Source organism: Nannobrachium achirus, assembly GCF_963921795.1.
Source record: "Nannobrachium achirus genome assembly, chromosome: 2".
Taxonomy (NCBI): domain Eukaryota; kingdom Metazoa; phylum Chordata; class Actinopteri; order Myctophiformes; family Myctophidae; genus Nannobrachium; species Nannobrachium achirus.
In genome coordinates this window covers 19796348-19816201 of record NC_137811.1, presented here as the reverse complement: position 1 = coordinate 19816201, position 19854 = coordinate 19796348, and the positions used below count along the sequence as shown (strand labels likewise).

Genomic DNA, 19854 nt, shown 5'->3' with positions numbered 1-19854 from the left:
TATTAACAAAATCAATAACCAAAGACAATGCATAGCTATTTTTTCCAGGACCTTCCAGGACCCTTGATCAATTCCAAAACTTTTCCAGTACTGGAAAAATATTTTTCTAATTTCAAAATATTTCCAGGAATTTCATGACCGTGGGAACCCTGATTTAATGACTTTTTAGCTCAAGGCCCAAAACACAATCAGACGTTTGCCCATGTCCCAAAAAATGGCAAGCTGGCGCCGCGTTGCGAGCTTGGCTGCAGATATGCTATTGTCACTACTTCTTAAACATTCGTTTTCTAATTTAGGGAATTTCTTTGATTCTTTTTTTATTTTGTTCATGAAATTATTTTTTTGAAAAATGTGAATTTGAAAAATGTGTTCATTTCAACTCATGAAAGGTTTTGGTGGAAATCTTTAGAAAATCTTTTAAAATAATAAAATAATAATGATGAATGACAAAATTACTCCCATGAAAATGGATCGACGATGACAAAAACAGTGTGATACAGTACATGGTAGGATGTGCGATTGTGCGTACCGCGTATAGATTCTGCTCTCCTCGTGAACCTCCATCTCAGTGCTCTTATAGTCATTGAGCTCTTTCCGGATGGCAGCCTAAAAAACAAAGAGCAGAAATATACAAAATGGGATCATCACTCTAGGCAAGGCCAGGCAGGCTGATTTGCATGGCACGTTGCAACAACCAACCAGGCAATCAATGGGTTTTACATAAGACATTAAGTAAAAGAACCACATTATAAAAGGACATTTGAATTCGGTAAAAAAGGAAGTATAGAAAAAAACCCGAAAGAATTAGAAGTTGTAAAAAACATAATAATAGGAAGTTTAAGTTTGACTACTGGCTTAAAGATGGGGTGCCATGATTTTCACCCCAATAAAACATGATTATCTACTATTATGATTATACTAGGGAGGAAGAATTTTTCCAAAAAAAGTGTGCAGAAAGAGTTAAAATTATGTTTTTATGTGGCCACACCCACCAGTTCATTGGTATGCGTGGTTGTCATGGTGGGTGGTGACCCAGCTGAAGTTAGCCACACCCACATGTGTTGGGTGAATGGTAATTAGGGGAGGGGTCGATTCTATGATGTAATAAGTATGGGTGTTTTTGGAACGGCACGTCTAACCCAGCAGGTGGCATCCTCCAGCTAAAAACCCAAATAAAAAGAGAATGCATAATTGCTCACAACAACCACACCAGGGGGTCTAATGAACTACTGTCAACCTCCTAGACACATGAAAACCAGAAAAAGTACAAAACTATGGCACCACCTCTTTAAAGGACCATACTAGTGGTCTGGCATGTTCATCCATTGGGTAAGGCTCACAGAATCGTGTAGTCGGAATTTATCAGGGAACAGCACACATTTATTTTCCCTGCGGAGCTTGTAGATTTGCTATTTTTAAACGGTTCGAAAACTACTTTCTTTCTTTCTTTGGTACTTTAAGTACATTTTGATACCAACACTTTTGTACCTTGTACATTTTGAATTCCGGACTTGTACTTGTAACATAGTATTTCTGCATTGCAGCATTGATTGCGACCGTCAGTTGGAGGTTACTATGACAACCTCCAACTCATGTCCGTGAGTCAGTGAGTCACACTGTCACGCTACAGGCTTTCACACACAGCCAGCTTGGCACCCACAGGCAAAATAACAATAACTTCTCTCAACGGCTGTCGACCTGACGGTCGCTCATCGCCCTTATGGAGTGTTACTTGTTTTAAGTAAACAATGCGAGTGCTTTTTCCACCACTGCCGGTTACCTTGTCGGCGGGGGTCAGCTTGGTCCAGGGCTTCTCCGCCCTGCGGTCGTAGTCGTGAGCGTTGGTCACCTCCACGTACTCATGGAAGCGCAGGATCTTCCTGGCCTGGAGCTCTGCCACCGTGGGTCTTTGACTCAGCTATAGACAGACAGACAGGGACAGGACACACAGATTCAGCTTCAGATACATACTATACATGGGACAGTCACACATTTCTATATTATATATCGTGAAAACAGCCGATCTACAAGCACACAACGCCTCGCGGTGCGAGGCGTTGTGTGCTTGTAGATCGGCTGTTTTCACTACTTCTGTGCAACACTCTTGTATGATGAAGTAGGGCTTTACTTTAGAAAAAACATACTATTTTTGAAACTTGAAGATACAAGGTTTCTGCCCAACATTGACGATATCTGGGCTTAATGGCACAGGTCACTTTATAGCTTGTTAGTGTGGTTGCCCAACAGGGCAACACATTATAGTCCTTGGGAAACTTTATAGACTTCTAGGGTAACTTTGCCGCTGCCATTGGAAATGGCAGAGATAGGGAATCAATAGGGAATCAATGGGAGTGGGAATCAGTAGGGAATCAATTGGTCGAGCTTCACATGACAGTTAGCTTACTGTAGTAGAATATAGTCAGCAACCACACTCGCAATTTCAAATTGCATCTTTCTAGTTTGACCGGTTGTCTAAGTATAGGACCCGCCACAGTTGTGTCCAATAAGAACTTAACTGTGACGTCAAACCTGGGGATTATGATACAAGATTATGATACATGGTAACACAAGGGGTATTTGGGTTGTAAGGCCAAACACCCTGGTTCGTACAGAGGTTGCTGGACGCTCTCTTGGTGGGAGCTGCATGGTCGATGATCTTGAAAGTTCTAGTCTTAGAGATAGTGGTAGATTGCATCTGAACTCAAGGGGTGAAAGACACCCTATATTTTGCTTGGCTGGATGCTCGCAACATCTCGCTGATGTCACGATGACGAGTCAGCTACTCTATCCGTATATGGAGTTTTACATTAGCATGTTGTCAGCACTAGAAGTCTCTGCCGGCTCCATATATGGAGCTCTAGATCAACCACACCCCAAATATGGAGTTTGTGATGTCAGACTTAGATCTGCTACCTTTGTGTGATGATAACTATGATCAAGTAGGGCGTTAATTTATGAAAAATAAATAAAATACAGAGACAAGAGTCTTTTGCCAGACAGCAACAATATATATTTTTAGAGTAGCCAATTATTATATATATAATATTTTTCACCTCTCCCAATTAAAATGTTATTATGCCAATAACATACCCTACTGGCCCAACTGCCAATGAGGAGCCCCCAGCGGGAGGACATAGGACCTCCATCCTCCTCTTCCCATTCAACATTCCCCGCCCCAGCCCGTTAGGTGAACGTACAAGTGACAAATACCGGCTTCCCTCCCCCTGAACAAGGCCAATTGTGTTCACATAGACACTGTCGACAAGTGGTTTGGTGGGCAGTGGCACTACTTTATCCCTGTGCCACCCCGAGTGCCCGACTTTATAGCTTTTACACTGCTTTTCTGGGCTCAGACGCAGCCTGTGTGTTGAACAATGCCAAGGAAACTGGCACACAGATGTTTAAAATAGATGTTTATAACCTAGGAGTAAGAACCTTGCACACAACGCCTTCAAGCACATTAAGCACAAAGACGTTAAAACGGCTCTCCTTGCTTCTTCTTGTTTTAAGTTGTTGTTGCTTAGTTTACTACTTAGTTATTGTTGCTGCTACAATGTTGTTAGAAACCATAGCAAGATATGTGTTGTACTCTTTTGTGACTGCCTGTACACAAGATCTAACGATGAAGAACACCTTGAACCACAGTGGTTTGACATGTCTTGTCGAGACCGGCAGCTCAAATCCAGCCCAAATCTGATTTCCAAATCTGATCCAGATTGGAGTGGGATTTGGTTTAATGCGGTCTGAACAAGGCTAAGGAATGTGATAACAAATCGGATTAGCATAAATCTGGTTCCATGTGGATCTTTGCTGTCCTGACAAAAAAATCCCGTTTTGGCGACGTAGCGTTAAGGCGAAGTGTACTAACATGGGCAAATGTACGAACGGGGTCTCCTACCGTACTGATAGGGCAACATGCAAATTTCCATTCACGCTTTTCTGCCGTGCCGATTAGGCGACATGCAAATTTCCATTCAGGCTTTTGCAGGTGAGCTCACATTTCACCATAACAAAAGGAGGCTACTCTGTTGGAAAGGCTCTGAATACTTTTAGGCTATTTTCTATTTTCGGTTTGTTTGTATTGGTTTAACTTGTAGGCGAGTGCTTTCTCATCAGCCTGACAGGCGACAGCAGGAGTAGCTGCTACGCATCACGCATGCATTACGCACGCACCAAGCTCTTTTTTCCCCGCTGTAAATCTGATCTTAGACCAGCATTATCATCTCACAGTTACACAGCCATTCTTCATGTCGCTGCCTCACGGCTAATAACGGACCTGAATCTGATCCTAGGTCAGCCTAAACACAGCACATCACACACGTTTAAACAGAACTCCAGTTCGTTCCGTATCCTGATCATAGCGCAGCAGCGCACGCCAGCGCACACACACACATTGATTGATTGCTTGCTTGCTACACTTGTATTTCGCCTTATTGCTACGTCGCCTTAACGCTACGTCGGCAAAACGGGACGTGCCCGTAATGTCTTACTGTACCACATGCTGTTTACAGTTCTGCTACCATATATTTCGCAAATACCCGTCGGCTACCTAATACCTGCCAGGGGTCTGACACTATTTTGCGTATTAAACACCTCGTTCAAATAAACGCCCAGGTTTGTGTAAATGCCGGGGGGTGTATTATTATTTGCAGGTTATTCAGCCTACAGGTAATTGCCCCTGCCGTCGCGGTTGCCAGTTTGAACACGGCCGGTGATATTTCCCAGTGCCGGCAGGGAGTACTTTTCCTTGTTGTGCTTTAAGGATATGTTGATGCCAATACTTTTGCACTTTTACTCAAGTACATTTTGATTGCCGAACTTTAACTTGTAACAGAGTACTTCTACATTGCAGTAAATGTGAGTACTTTTCCCTCCACTGTGATCATTGTAAAGCTGCCCTTACCTTCCTAGTCAGCCTCCGTTTGATCTCTCTGACCTCGGCTTGTCTGTCAGCAGGATTCTTGGCTGTGAAGGGAGAGAGAGAGAGAGAGAGAGAGAGAGATAGAGAGAGAGAAAGGCGGGGGGAGAGAAAGAGAGAGAGAGACAAACAGATCTTAATTTAGATCCAACGACAGCCTAGTTGGGAACATACAAAAATGTGCAATTGTCTAAAATTAGCCATCAAAGCCCATTTTATATAGTCTTCAAAAGCGGAACACTTGCTTGCTTACCTCAACGTGAGGTTATCTTTGTTTTAGTTTTATTATGAACGGAGAGGAAAAAAAGCTTGCGTGTTTCTACATGTGTCATTTTATCTCAAATAATATCCATAATCCAGCAACAAACTTTTAACTCACCAGTAAGGATTGGGCAAAGAGCCAACTTTTCCAAATATTTCATGGTACACAGCAACATCCTGTCCGCGTGTAGGCTCTCTGAGTTGAACTAACCAGCAGGTCAGTGGCTCTCAACCTTTTATGCACGAGAGCCCACTTGAAAATCTTGAAAAACTTTAAAAACCCCACCCATCTGACCACTTATGTTAATGATCGATCGATCAATTGTCAAGGCTATTTTACATATCAAAGAATTTACCTCCTGGGCAGACGACTGGGCAGACGAGAACGTGTATTAAGTGTTTTGGTCTCCCAACAACTTGTCTCCTTGTAGATCTACTATACTGCCTATTGTTGAGTAAATGTAAAAGGTGTTTCTGGCTCATCAGGAGGCCTTCCTGCCTCCTACTGTATATAAGCCATGGTCATTCAGAGGTTGACAGAGAGCTTGGCGGTTGTGCTTACATGCATTTCATGTCTCTGTATGAATTGTATTGCCTTTGATATATAATAATATAATAGTATAATAATCATTCATATCACAACTCTGAAACCAGTGTTGTTTTCGTCGACTAAAACTATGACGAAAAATGTTTGTCGACTGTGTTTTTTTTTCACTGACGAAAACTAAATAAAAACTAAATAAAAACTAAGCTGTGATGAATAAAACTAAGACTAAATATATTGACAATTTCGTCAACAAAATAAAAACTAGACTTAAACTTTATGGAGGGACTAGTGGAGAAGAGAGTCATTTTATGTTTGGTTGCACTCAGGTGTTGCGTGCTGAAAATAGCCGATCTTGTGAGCTTGTAGATCGGCTATTTTCAGCATGCAACCAAGTGTAAAAATCAGCCATTACAATGTCATCAAGGCCTGCCAAAATACATTTTAGTTGACTAAATCAACTATAGATTTAGTCGCCTAAAATCTTTGATGATATTTAGTCGACTACTACATTAGACTAAAACTAAAACTTTCCAGGGAACTAAATTATGACTAAAACTAAATTACATTTTATTCAAAAGACTACGACTAAAACTAAATCAAAATTTGCTGTCAAAAACAACACTGTCTGAAACCGTTGTTGTCTCATTCTGTCATTCATCTGACGAAGTACCTTTTGTGGTGAACCTTGGATCGATGGAACCAACGTGGTCAACTTTAAGCTCTTATTTATTGGTAATCACCTTTTAATATTAATGTTATACTTTACCCGTAATTTACACCCACCCCCACCGTCAATCCTGGCTATGGGACTGCAACCTACCGACTACTACAGATCCCATAGTCTGTGAGGACCGTTCACAGAAACGCTAATAGACAGCTTACATTTAAGAAAAGTGGAAAAGTTGGCTTCATCAATTTCCTCATTATGGCAATGGTCAATCCCGAGTGCAAGATCAGATCAACCGACAGAGGACAAAACGCAGTTACATACGTCTAGAGGTTTCTTTATTTTATAGTAGGATAGTAGGATCATCATTAAAATCGTAGTGTTTTGCTAATTATTTTGGGGCCCAATTGCAATACCCTCGTAGCCCACAGGTTGAGAACCAGTGGTGTATTAAGCAAGGTTCCCACACATTTTTACCAATTAATTTCCAAAACTTTTCCAAAACTTTTCCAGAATATTTAACCCGATTTCCAGGACTATATAACAATAATTCAGCTCAATAACGAGTTGCTTACTCCTATGCGCAATGCCCAAAGACAGGTAGTGTAGGCCAGTGGTTTTCAACCTTTTCAGGCCGTGACCCCCGAAATAATCATGTTTTAACTGGGGACCCGGCACCCTGACGAGCACTAAGAGTTGAGGAATTTTGTATAGCACGGTTCTATTGTGAAAATAGCAGATCTACATGCTCACAACGCCTCGCGTTGCGAGGCGTTGTGAGCATGTAGATCGGCTATTTTCACAATTTCTGCCTCTAATATTTGACAATTTGGCCAATGTTTAATGTGTAGAGGTATTGACAAAATCAATAACCAAAGACAATGCATAGTTATTTTTTTCCAGGACCTTCAGGACCCTTGATAAATTCCAAAACTTTTCCAGTACTGGAAAAATATGTTTCTAATTTCAAAATATTTCCAGGAATTTCATGACCGTGGGAACTCTGTATAAGTCAGTGATTCTCAAACCTTTTTGGCTCAGGGCACCCCTGAATTACATTGTTACTTTATAGCACATTACATTTATGTCATATTACGGTTGTGTAAATGTGTAAATATTTCCCCCTGAGATACAGTATGTCATGAGGAAAACTTGACAGAATATCCATTTCCATAAGGACGGATTGAAAATGACCTTATGCAGTACCTGGCGTTTAACCACTTGAACCCCAGCAGCCTTAATCTGGGGGGAACATTTGCCAAAAAATAGTAGATCAGCTATTCTTGAGCGGTGCAAACCGCTCCTACGTTTCCCTCTGTCTGTTTTAGTATGTATTAAGGCCCATTCCCACTGGGCCAGATAACAGATAAAAAAAATCTCTTTCTCCAGATATTTTTCCATTCAAAGTGGAGGGTAGATACAAATAAAATAAAAAATCTTCCACAGATAAAATAAATATCTGTGGTAGATTTTTTTTTTTATCTGTATCTACCATCTACTTTGAATGGAAAAATATCTGGAGAAAGAGATTTCTATATCTGTTATCTGGCCCAGTGGGAATGGGCCTTTAGCACTATTAGCATTAGATCCGTGCTCACACACATAAAGTAACTGGTGTCACAGACAGAATGGCCCATACAGTACATGGAGATAGTGTGTGTGTGTGTGTGTCATGTTTGCACCGTTTTGGTGATATATTTGGTGTAGATCGAAAAAGATCGCACCAAGTGCAGTGCAACTCAGTTCCGTTTTACCAAATATAGAGGCACCCCTGGACTTGTGCCACGGTAACCCGGCCACCCCACGGATATAAAAAGCTAGATGCCTCATTCGCCTCTGCAGCTCATGGGAGCGACGTGCAAAAAGTGTAGTCCGGACTTCCTGGAAAAACCAAGGGATAGCTGCCAGCCAAAGTGACTACTGGCCAATCACAACGCGTCTTTTCTGTGACTTATCAATCCATCCATTTTCTGATGTTGTGCGGCTGCCCAGCTCAGCTGTTCTTACAGGCTGCGTACAAAAAGACCCGCCCCCACCTGCGTCTGATTGGCCTACCAACGTCCGTATGTGTGACGCACGTGGAAGCGATGCACACAGATTCCCTTGGTCCCCCGATGCATAGGCACCAGAGCCGATGGAGGCGTCTACCTTTCTATGTCTATGGGCCACCCACTTTGAGAAACCCTGTTGTGTAGGTAACATTGGCCTTGGGTCATCAGTTAGTTGTTTGAGGGAAAGGAAGGCTGAGATGCAGGGACGTGCTGGCCATTGGGAAAAGCGGGACAACTCCCGAACGGCCGGTTCATTCCCGCCCGGTCCAGGCCGGCCATTAGGGAAAAAATTTAAATAAAATGGCAGCCTTTGTTCCATTTTGGGGGCTGGGCGGCCAACAAAGTAAATCGTCACTGTCGGGCAGAAACCTCGTATCTCCAAGTTTCAAATTTTATCGCAAAGCAAAGCTGCTTCATCATACAAGGCCGTCGCACAAAAGTAGTGAAAACAGCAGATCTACAAGCACACAACGCCTCGCACCGCGAGGCGTTGTGTGCTTGTAGATCTGCTGTTTTCACTAGTTTAAATCATTTTTAAAATGATAAATACAAACATACAGACATACAAGGTTTCCACCCGACAACGACGAAATATAACTCATGTAATTGGCCCAAATCTTTGAGTAGCAGCAGCGCTATAGAGAGAGATCTTTCTCTATAGCACGCAATGAGGGCCTCTCCAACTCTTTTTCCTGGGCTGAATCAGGGGCCCAGCACGTCCCTGCTGAGATGTTTGAGGAGCAACAGGAGGAACTTGTTAGTTGTTTGAGGGAAAGGAAGGCTGAGATGTTTGAGGAGGAACTTACGTGGAAGGATGTTTCTCTGCTCCAGTTCCTCGGCAGTGGGCCTCTGGCTAAGACGTCTGCAGGAGGAAAAACAGGAGGGCTATTTTTAAAACGCCTTCATCACTTTGTGTCACACGGGCAAGAAAGTAGGCCAAATAAAATGTATGAAACCAATCCCTCGACGTGGCTATTTTCGGTGTAACGGTTACAGCTCACGTTTAGCCGCGTTAGCGTGCTAAAGCGTGGTTGAGCAGCACACATGAAGAGCTGGGCGATACGGTTAAAGAATGATTATAAAATAAATACAAAATATATTGATAGGACATTAGGCCTATAGCAGATAAGTAGATTGGATATTTGTATGCCACCATCATAAAACTAAAGGGTTCTCCATACTTCGACCGAAACTGAAGATTTCGGTCAAAAGGTCCTTTCCGACCATAAAATTATGTCCCTGGGGACTTCTGAAAAGCATTAGACCGAATGAGAGTTCGGAAATTTGCACGTCGGAAAACACAACTCACCGAACATTTCGGTCGAAGTATGGAGAGGCCTTAAGTATAAGATAGGGTGGGCTAAGATAAGGTAAAGTGATTAATTAGAATAATCGATTCTCAGGGGATAAATGTAATCTTGACCTTCAGGTAAAAATTTGCGTCAGATGCTGTGTCTATTTCTCAATAGTAGAGCAGGGAGACAAAATACAACCACCCAAATTGTATATAAACACACTGCTATCCGAGCGTGTATTAACACAGTGTACCATTACAGATTAGACAACATTACAGTTGGTTGGTTTCTCATGACCTAAAGCCTGACCTACATTTACATACTAGGCCCCTGGTTGGTTCCTCACGACTTGAAATGTGAATAACTGAGAAGGGGCAGACCTGCCAAGGGCAACTTGTCTTTGCAATGGCAGATTTGTCTGGCTACGCAGGGCTATAATTGCCCATCCCTGGTTAACTCACTGGCGTTGATGAGCGTGCATGTGTCTTTACACCTGGTGAGTGTGCACATGTGTGTTTCCCTGGCAGGGACGTGCTGGGCCCCTGATTCAGCCCGAGAAAAAGAGTTGGAGAGGCCCTCATTGCATGCTATAGAGAGAGATCTCTCTCTTTAGCGCTGCTGCTGCTACTCAAAGATTTGCCATTTCAGATCATGACAAGTGACAAGCCAGTGGGCCAATTACTGGCATGAGTTAAATTTCGTCGTTGTCGGGTGGAAACCTTGTATGTCCAAAACCTCGCACCACGAGGCGTTGTGTGCTTGTAGATCTGCTGTTTTCACTACTTTTGTGCAACGGCCTTGTATGATGATACAAGGTTTCTGCCCGACAGTGACGATTTACTTTGTTGGCCGCCCAGTCCCCTAAATGGAACAAAGGCAGACATTTTATTTTAATTATTTTCCTAATGGCCGGCCGGGAATGAACCGGCCGTTCGGGAGTTGTCCCGCTTTTCCCAATGGCCAGCACGTCCCTGTTCCCTGGTGTGTGTGCATGTGTGTTTACCTGGTGAGTGCGGTACCAATCTGCGTGCGGATGGCCTCCCACTGCTCTCTGCTCTGCCATGTGAGGCCGGTCTGGCCTGGAGGCTGGTCCTCCCGGGCTTCTGTCCGGTCCTGGGCGAACCGGTCGGCGCAGGGCCGGGCGGACAGCTTCAGAGCCAGGGTGTCCTTCCTCTTCACCCTGTTGGCCAGCGCACCTGGGAGGGGACACACCATGCACAGAGAGAGGACCGGGTGAGGCAGGCAAGCAGTGGCGTCAGTTCAGCAAAAGCTAGTAAGTAGTAAGGTATGGCAACATGACTGGTGTCTTGCACGTGCGTTAAGGCGTGCAAGTCACCAGTCATGTTGCCATACCTTAGCAACAGGTAAGTAGTAGATAGTAGTAGATAGCAGGCACAAGTAAACAACTGACTACCACACTTGAAAAGAAATTGCCGCTGCTGCTAATTCACAATAATACATTGCACCTGTGCTAACCTACTGAACCGGGGAATAAACCCTTCATCAAGATAGGGGGGATAGAAATGTTGTGGAGAATACCGTATAATGACTGGTGAAAGCGATAATTTTGTTCTAATTTGCACTGTAGTTGGTTTAAAGTGATTTAATAACATAATAATCAACGCTGATAGTCGTGACAGCTGGCAGCTGCCATACCTTGCCATACCCAATTGATGCCTCAAGAGCCAGTGGTGGAGAAATTACTCAATCTTTTGTATTACCACTACAAGAACTAAAGGTAGCTCTCCACCAAACAGACTACTACAGTACAGAATGGCAGTCCAATGAAGTTGGGAGATCAGTCAGTTGGAAGGTGTGAAAAAAGGTTGCTGAATGCACCTGAGAGCCGACAACGACAGACGGCTACTATAATGCTAGAAATAGCCTATAGCTTGATGACTTTTTCAACAACAAACTCACTGCTATCCGAACGTGATAGTGTACCACCACCCATTCAACAGCAAATTTAATAGTGTACCCACCGCCCATTCAATAGCAGATGTAACAGTGTACCCAAAAACCCATTCACCAGCAGATTTTTGGCAACAGACGCTTTCCAACACTTAACGCTGCTGACGTTGGTGGATGTTGATGTGTTTCCAAACGCTAAGACTCGTTTTCAAATTTGGTTCTCAGAACCTAATTTTGTAGATGAGTTTTCTCTTTTCATTATTTATTATTATTCCTTTTTTACAGCCCTGGTTCTGGTTGTTGTAATGAAAACAAATTAAAAACTATACATCATAGAGCTTCACAAGTTTTGTGAGGTTTCAGGTTATATGGAAAGGTCTGGGTTATATTATATTATATTACCCTTCTTAGATGAAAAGAGCAGAGTTGATTCATCTTTCTTTTATTGTCATATACTATATCATTCTATTGCTACCCTGCCTGCAGCAATGCAGGTGTTGTAATTTCCCCTGCCTGTCTCTGTGAACAAAAGTACTTGTACACTAATATTTGTACATTCCCTTGAGTTACAGACCAATAAAAGTGTACATGTTTGTTCCTGAATATCAATCATTGCAGATATACAAGCTCACAGCACAGTCTACAAACTAACTAGTAACTAAAGTTTTCAAATAAATGTAGTGGAGTAAAAGTACAATATTTGCCTCTGAGATGTAGTGGAGTACAAGTACTGGGAATTGGAAATACTCCAGTAAAGTAAAAATCACACCTGTGTGAAGTGGAGCTGTGTGTGTGTGTGTGTGTGTGTGTGTGTGTGTGTGTGTGTGTGTGTGTGTGTGTGTGTGTGTGTGTGTGTGTAGATCATGTGTACCGATTTTTGTGACATTTGAAGAAAATATGTAGGAAAAGGAGCAAAAAGTGTGTTTTGGGGAAAATTCAAGATGGCGGAAAACCTATCCTGGCGCAAATGGCCTATATGGGGAGATGCGTCTTGACCCAAGGAATCCAGGGAAAAAAGAATTTTAATTTTCCGATCTACGGTTCAAGAGTTACGGGGCAAAACGTAAAGTGGGCCGTTATAGCGCCACCATGAGGCCGAGTGATGTAATTATTTTTCGATTCATTCTTAAAATCATTATGAATCTCCTCTCCGAGGTTTGAAACTGTAGCTCCTATGGTTTACGAGAGAAAAATACTTGAAAGTGATTTCTTGCATTGTCCCATTATAAGTCAATGGGGACAATTAAGCGTCGTTTTTTGCCGATTACGTCGGCATGGTAAGGCGGATCGGAACGAAAGGTAATAGAACACCATTCCCGGCCGAGCCGCACATTTTGATGTATATATTGCGCGAGTGGCGTAAATGGTGCGGCACTAGTTACGCGCCGAAGTCAGGCTACGTCAGGCTACATACGGACACACAGACAGACAGACCCACACAGCCACGTATAGGGAGCTGCACACAGCTCCAAAAATACCTCAAGAATTGTACTTAAGTAGTACAGTACTTGAGTAAATAATAATAATAATAATAAATTGTATTTGTAATGCACTTTACATTTGACAACAAACCTCAAAGTGCTACAGTACAGATAAATAAAAAAACATAGGATAAGGCATTTGCAAAGAGCAGTCAAAACAAGTTAAAACAAGTTAAAAAGGGCAGGGTTTTAAAAGCTAACCAAAAGCTTTGTTAAAAGGGAAAGTCTTTAGTCCTCTTTTAAAAACATCAACAGACTGAGTAAAGGTACGTAGTTACTTTACACCACTGGCGACGGATTCATGGCACAGAGACGAGCTGCACACAGTACGCAGTGTAAGAACCAACGAGAGAGGGGGAGAGAGAGAGAGAGAGAGAGAGAAAGAGCGAGAGAGAGAGGGAGAGAGAGAGAGAGAGAGACAGAGCGAGAGAGAGAGAGAGAGAGAGAGAGAGAGAGAGAGAGAGAGAGAGAAAGAGCGAGAGAGAGAGGGAGAGAGAGAGAGAGAGACAGAGAGAGAGAGAAAACGGTGCTTACTGGGCGGAGCCTCGTCTTCCTCATCCTCGTCGGACTCTTCATCCTTGTAGAGCACGGGCCCATCCGAGTCGCTGTCCTCCCTGTGCATGGCCACGCCCCCTCCTTCCTCTGACTCCTCCTCTTCCTCCTAGGGACCGCACCATACCGTTGTAGTGAGGGAGAGAATCACCACTATCACGTGTACGTTTATTCCGCAACGCTATGGATCTATTCATCTCTCAGAGAAAAAGAAAGTTGCTGTTACGGCTGATAACCGCTATAAACCGACTCATTCTGTATTAACTCTTTTACCGCCGTTTACCGGTATATGATTTTATAAGGATCTAAGGATGTCTTTTAATGATAAAAGAACTAGCGTTCGTTTGGCGGCAAGAGAGTTAAAAAAAAATACCGGTATATATAATCATCCTGTCCATTCTTAAAAAGGCATATGAACACTGAATTTGGAAAAAGCAAAGCCTCTTGACTTTATTCTAAAACTATGCCCCGTTTTCATTGAGCAAAACCTTTTTTCAAAAATCACGGCAATTTTGAAATTCACGCCATTCACTTATTTTGTGTTCCGGAAGTTTTGGAGTCCGAAATTTGACGGCAAAATACCTAGTAATTTTTGCTGAAACTACTGTGAGAATACAAATTTCCCTTCTGTGAAAACGCATAACGTGATTTTTTTTTCTTTTTTTTTTTTTTTGACAAGCAGATGCGTAAGGAGCCAACATTAACAGTTAAAGCATTGTATTTGGGATTGAATGTGAATGGGATATACAGTAGAAATAAAATACAGCTTCACCTTGCATTAGGGATATAATTATTTAGGCTGTATAGTAAGAGTAGAGTCGCATTGTGACCATGGCTAGCTGCCTGCAACGGCAGCTGCTTTTGGAGAAAGGAGAAACAAGCTGTTCTAAAGTTGTGTGATGATTAAAAGTCTTTTGAGTAGCGAGCGAGTCCACAGCTAATCTAAAACCCACAGGTGCAACACGTTGCATTAGATCCTTTCTGAACCGTCCTTATGTGTTGTTGTTGCTGAACATGAAGAATATTTTGTTTAGTTAAATCCATTTGTAGCGTGCAGAGTGAGAGAGATACAGGCACCGATGCCACCACAGTGAACGCACCGAACCGAACTGTGGAGAGACTTTTTTTCTTTTTTTTTTTCAGGTCTTTCAGTCCAAGTGTTGCCATGTCTGCTAATTATAAGCGACTCTGGACTTGATTTCCGTAAAGTTGCTTGTATATATTGATAATTGCTGGTTGCGTTTTATTTGTTGTGAGCTTGTAGATCGGCAATTTTCAAGTAGCTGATGTGGCGATGCGTATAGTTTTAAAGTGCTTGTGTGGCCAAGATAATATCACTTTTTGGGGCTTATTTTCGTACACATGGATGCTTATTTCTCTCGCAAAATCTGGCAACACTGGTTTTCATGCCGTCACAATGGTTTAAGCTATACTGTGTAAGTTTCTCAACTAGTGGTCAGTAGCGTCCGCGTCTTTCGGCCGTTTTTCGCCGCGGACCGGGCCTCACACCCCCGCGTCACCCCCGCGTCTGCCTCCACCTCGCCGAGATCTATCTTTGGAGGGGTCCCTGGTTCCTGTGCGTTCAGGCATTCCGGAGAAACGGAGTGTTTCACCCGAGTATAGATAGAGACACACGGGCGCCTACAAATATGGCCGCCCTATTGTGATAGCTAGCGACCCCACTTCAAGATGCGCTGTGATTGGCCGGTAGTGTATGACGACGTCATTTTGCCGGGAAATCCCGCCCCTGTCACTGCTAGAAGAAAATATATAAAGAGAAGGCTTCAGAAGCTGAAAATAACGGAGTGGATGTTCTAAAACTTTAGCGATTTAAGAGTTAGGACAATTTTAAGATTTGTTTTATAAAAAAAGTTACATGGTATAACTTTAAGTGAAAACGAGGTATTTTAGGCGATCCCAGCAGTTTTACTGCCGATGAGGGCAAGTTATGCTAATTATAATTATTTATTTTGCAGGAAAAATTCCGGAACTGCAATGAAAACATGCCTCTAGGGATGCACCGCTATTGAAATGTTGACCAAAAATGGTCGGGCGAATAGACAAGATTTCCTGTCACCTTGGCCACTCTTTTTGGGAAGAAACAACACCAACTAGTGTGGAATTATCCACTAACAGTCCCATCCTTACCTCCTCCTCTTCTTCTTCCTCCTCCAGCTCCTCTTCCTCCTCTTCCTCCTCCTCCTCCTCCTCGCTGCTGTTGTTCCCCTCTGGTAGGATGATGGTGACTCCGCCCCCTCCGGCCTCGCCCACCAGGCAGCGGCGGCTCCGCGGCTCCAGCTCAGGCTGCGGGATCTCCCCGTCGTACGGCACCTCCTCCTCGTCATCCTCCTCCTCTTCCTCTTCTTCCTCCGAGTAGTCGTCCTCATCGCTGGTCGGGGCAGGGGGAGGAGGGAAAGAACACGTTTAAACGCTGAGTAAACCAATTATCTGTTTACAAACATTGAGACTGAGGGCTGTATTTTAATTGTCTTAACTCATACAGTGCCGCCGGCCAGCCGCCGGCCACAAGGGGCGCTAGAGTGCCAGAAATTTCTCCATAGACCTTCGCTCTAGCTTCCGTCGACACTGTCCCAAGTGCCTTGGGATTTCACTCCAGCCAATGCTATGGGTGACGAGAGGAGGAAGCTAGCTGACACGTAGCCAAAATGCTAACCCATTTAGAGGCCCAATCTAAAGCTATTTCAGTCGCAAAAAACTTTTTCTTTGGGTCTGGGAACACAATCCGGAGAAAATCCTGTCTAAAGATGTGATTTATTATTGGAGTGGGCGGCGCGATGCGGCCGAGTCTAAGTCCCGGCCATGGATGGAAATTTAGACCGGGGCTTCGTTGAGGCCTCCGATTAAATAATTCATTTTATTAAATATCCCGAACTAGTTCGGGATAGGCACCCTGGAATACGTCGCGCCGCCGACAGTATATATTGAGGTTTTTTTGGGGGGCTCTAAACTTTATTTTAAACCATTTTCAATGGAATAAATCGTCGGACCATCTAGCGTCTCTCGTTGGCTAGCGCTGGACGAGCAAGGACCACCCACGTTGCTCCAAGCAGCTCGGGGTAAGTAAAATAGCAAATAAAATATTGTATTGGATTGAAATAAAGCCGAACTTGTTCGGGATAGGCACTGTAAGGGTTAAGTACCAGCTCTTATGCCTTAACTTTAAGGCCTGTCCATACTGTCTCCGACCACCGAATTGGAGTTCGGAAAGCTGCACGTCGGAAAGTCGGAACTCTCCGATGAAAAGTTCATTGGTCGGAGACAGGATGGACAGGCCTTTAAGTTAAGGCATAAGAGCTGGTACGTAAGTCAATCCCCAAACCTGTTGTTTTGGGTAGCTCTGGTTTCAGTTCATTTAAAGGTGATACACCATGAAATTTCACTTTTCCTTTTTTAAAACCTTTTTTTGGGGTCCCACTAGCATCTTCTATCCACCTTCTTGAGAAGGCGAAGGTTAAAAGTATCCCACGGGTTCTCAAAACAGGCTATCCAGATTTGCTGCCGATGATGACATCATCATCGGCCGTTTTTGAAGATTCTTTTTTTTTTTTTTTCAGATTTGTAAAGATTTCTTTTTGGGGGGGGGGGGTGGCGCAGTTCAGGCCAAAGGTGGTACTGCAGCTGAAAATGCTCTGAGAGCCATTCAAAAATGAGAGAGGCTCTCTATTCAGGAGTGGTAATTTAGCCTCAAACCTTTTGAAAAACATTTTTGGGACATAAAAAATATGACATAAATACTTTTTAAATGCATGGTGTATCACCTTTAACCTCCTCTTGAGTGTTGGCTAGTGAGGTGCGCCCTAGCGAGACATATATACATCATTGTGCAACGGTATTGCGCACAGAGAATAGCTGGCATACAAGCTCACATCGCGTCGCGGATGCGACCGGTGTGAGCTTGGAGGTCTGCTATTCTTGGCTGTTCTCTGTGTTTATGGAATGGTTAATGACATTTTCTATTGACAAGATCTGTAGAGGGCGGTGTGGAGCAGCTAGAACCTCTGTGAAATATTAAATTTTCTGGCTAAAAAGTGTATTTTAGACATGAGGTGGGGGGTCTCAGATTGTTCCCACTATGGAAAATAGGCTTTCAACATCTTAGAACCGTCTTTGTTTTGGTGAGTAGCGAAAGTGTATTTTTTATTTTTACTGCAGACGAGAGGCTGAACAGCTTAGGCTACTGTGGCTGTGAGCGCAAGGCATCATCGGTGACATAGCGTTAAGGAGAACTCCTTCTAACGCTATGGACCAGAGCTAATATCTCCCCATAGTAAGCAGACATGCTCTATTGGCTTAGTGGTAAACACTTCAGCACTTGGACCCAGACTGAAGCCCCCGGTAGGATCGTGGAAGTTACAGAGTAAAGCTTTAAGGCACTGTTGTTTTATTCTTGATAAATTGAGTCCCGGACTGCAGCTTTAAGTAATGAGATAAGTAATTAAATAAGCCGCAGCTATTAGTTCAGACACAGCGCTAAGCAGCGCAGTGGTTCCCTGACCTTTAAGCTCCAGGCCCCAAAGACAAATCTGATGTCTCCCCAGGACCCAAACTGGTAGATCGGATATTTTCACAAGAAAACTGCTAACTTTTATTTTTCCTTCTCTAATCCATTTCTTTGATTTGTTTTATTAATTGATCCCATTAAAACTGTGAAAGCATCAGTGCCATTTTACATGTTTGCGCTGGCTATTCAAAAATAGCAGATCACACAGCGTATCACTTTGTGCCGTGCTGCAGTAAGTCTCCGGTTAATTATTTTTTGGAAAAAATAGAAAGTGTTTTGAAAAATATGAAAGTGTGAGAACTACTGATTTAAAAGGCAAGTTTTGATTCTTTTGTAATCTTTTGAAACAACAATAATAGAAAAGGAGATGCAGGAAATACAAAATGAAGGGATGTTTGTACATCCCAAAAAGGGATCTAGCAGTGGACTCACAGTTTGAGCGGCTGGATGCTGACGGGCAGTGGGCCCTGGAAGTCCTGGGGGTTCTCGAAGAGTAGCGAGTGGGCCGTGCGCGGCAGCGAGCCGTCCGGGTGCGGGCCGCCCGGGGGCGCCGGCCCGGGGCTGGACAGCGCCCGCTGGATCATGATGTGCAGGGGGATGGGGGCGGGCCGCTGCAGGCTGCTGGGGGGGTCCATGGGAGGGCTGGGCGGGTCGAACAGCATGGGGATGATGGGCTGGGGCAGCGGGTGGGGGTAGGAGTGCTGGTGGTGCAGGTGGTGGTGGTGGTGGTGGTGGTGCTGCCCCCTGGAGGGGGGAGACGGGGGGACGTGGGTGGGCAGCGGGGGCGACGGGGGAGCGGGGGGCAGCTGGAACCCCACCGACAGGCCGTGGTCGTCGGGGGAGGAGGAGGGCAGGGCGGGCAGCGAGGAGGGGGCGGGGCCGGGGGCGTCGTCCGGGCTGCGCTTGGTCACCGGCGTGGTCCTCTTGGGCGGCATGGGCGGAGAGGGCTTGGCGGGCACCAGGCTGGCACCTCCGGTGGCTTGAGCCAGGTCTGCTGTTGGGGTTTGGCAAGGGTAGAGTTAAAACACTTACACAATAAGACATCCCAGCAAGCACGTCAGGACCTGGACCAATCAGTGATCATGTCTCGATTGGGGCCAGATCACAGCCCATATGGGGACGATCTTGATGTCATTAGGACGTCATATGGACTTTTTTGTTTGACAGGATTATTGTGATTGTTTGTAATGTTAGTTGAAATATGAGCATGTATAAGGACATATCTAACTAGTTATGATATTTATCTGGCCGAGAATATCACCAACATAAATCCTGTCAAACAAAAAAGTCCATATGACTGACGTCCTGGTAATGACGTCAAGATTCTCCCCATATGGGCTGTGATCTGGCCCCAACCGAGACGCCCAGGTCCTGACCGTGCTTGCTGGGTTCATTCAACATTATTACGTTATCTTAGGCTTATGACAACATATTAGTTAAGAGAGACGTTATTCTTTTTTTTTTTCTACACTTTTTTTTTTTTGGTAGAGTATGAGGGAGTATTTTCCCTATATAGGCTGCCGGACGCCGTGATGTGAGCAGAGCATGACATGTGCAACAGTATTGTGCAGAGCACTGTGAGCAGAATGCACGCACTGTGTTCTACATGAATGCATTCAAGTAGTGACTGGGCTCACACGGCTGCTTCT

General features: G+C 44.0%; 1 protein-coding gene across 1 annotated transcript in view; it reads right to left on the bottom strand.

Annotated features, from left to right (window-relative positions):
* Positions 1 to 19854, bottom strand: part of phactr4b (phosphatase and actin regulator 4b) — a 63280-nt gene that overhangs the window by 621 nt on the left and 42805 nt on the right. Inside the window, exons 8-15 of the mRNA XM_080740398.1 lie at positions 18638 to 19199; positions 15832 to 16072; positions 13666 to 13792; positions 10743 to 10935; positions 9251 to 9306; positions 4904 to 4965; positions 1781 to 1918; positions 530 to 606 (exon numbers count right to left, since the gene is read on the bottom strand). Coding sequence (XP_080596524.1) covers positions 530 to 606; positions 1781 to 1918; positions 4904 to 4965; positions 9251 to 9306; positions 10743 to 10935; positions 13666 to 13792; positions 15832 to 16072; positions 18638 to 19199 — 1456 coding nt within the window. The remainder of the gene's footprint in view (positions 1 to 529; positions 607 to 1780; positions 1919 to 4903; positions 4966 to 9250; positions 9307 to 10742; positions 10936 to 13665; positions 13793 to 15831; positions 16073 to 18637; positions 19200 to 19854) is intronic.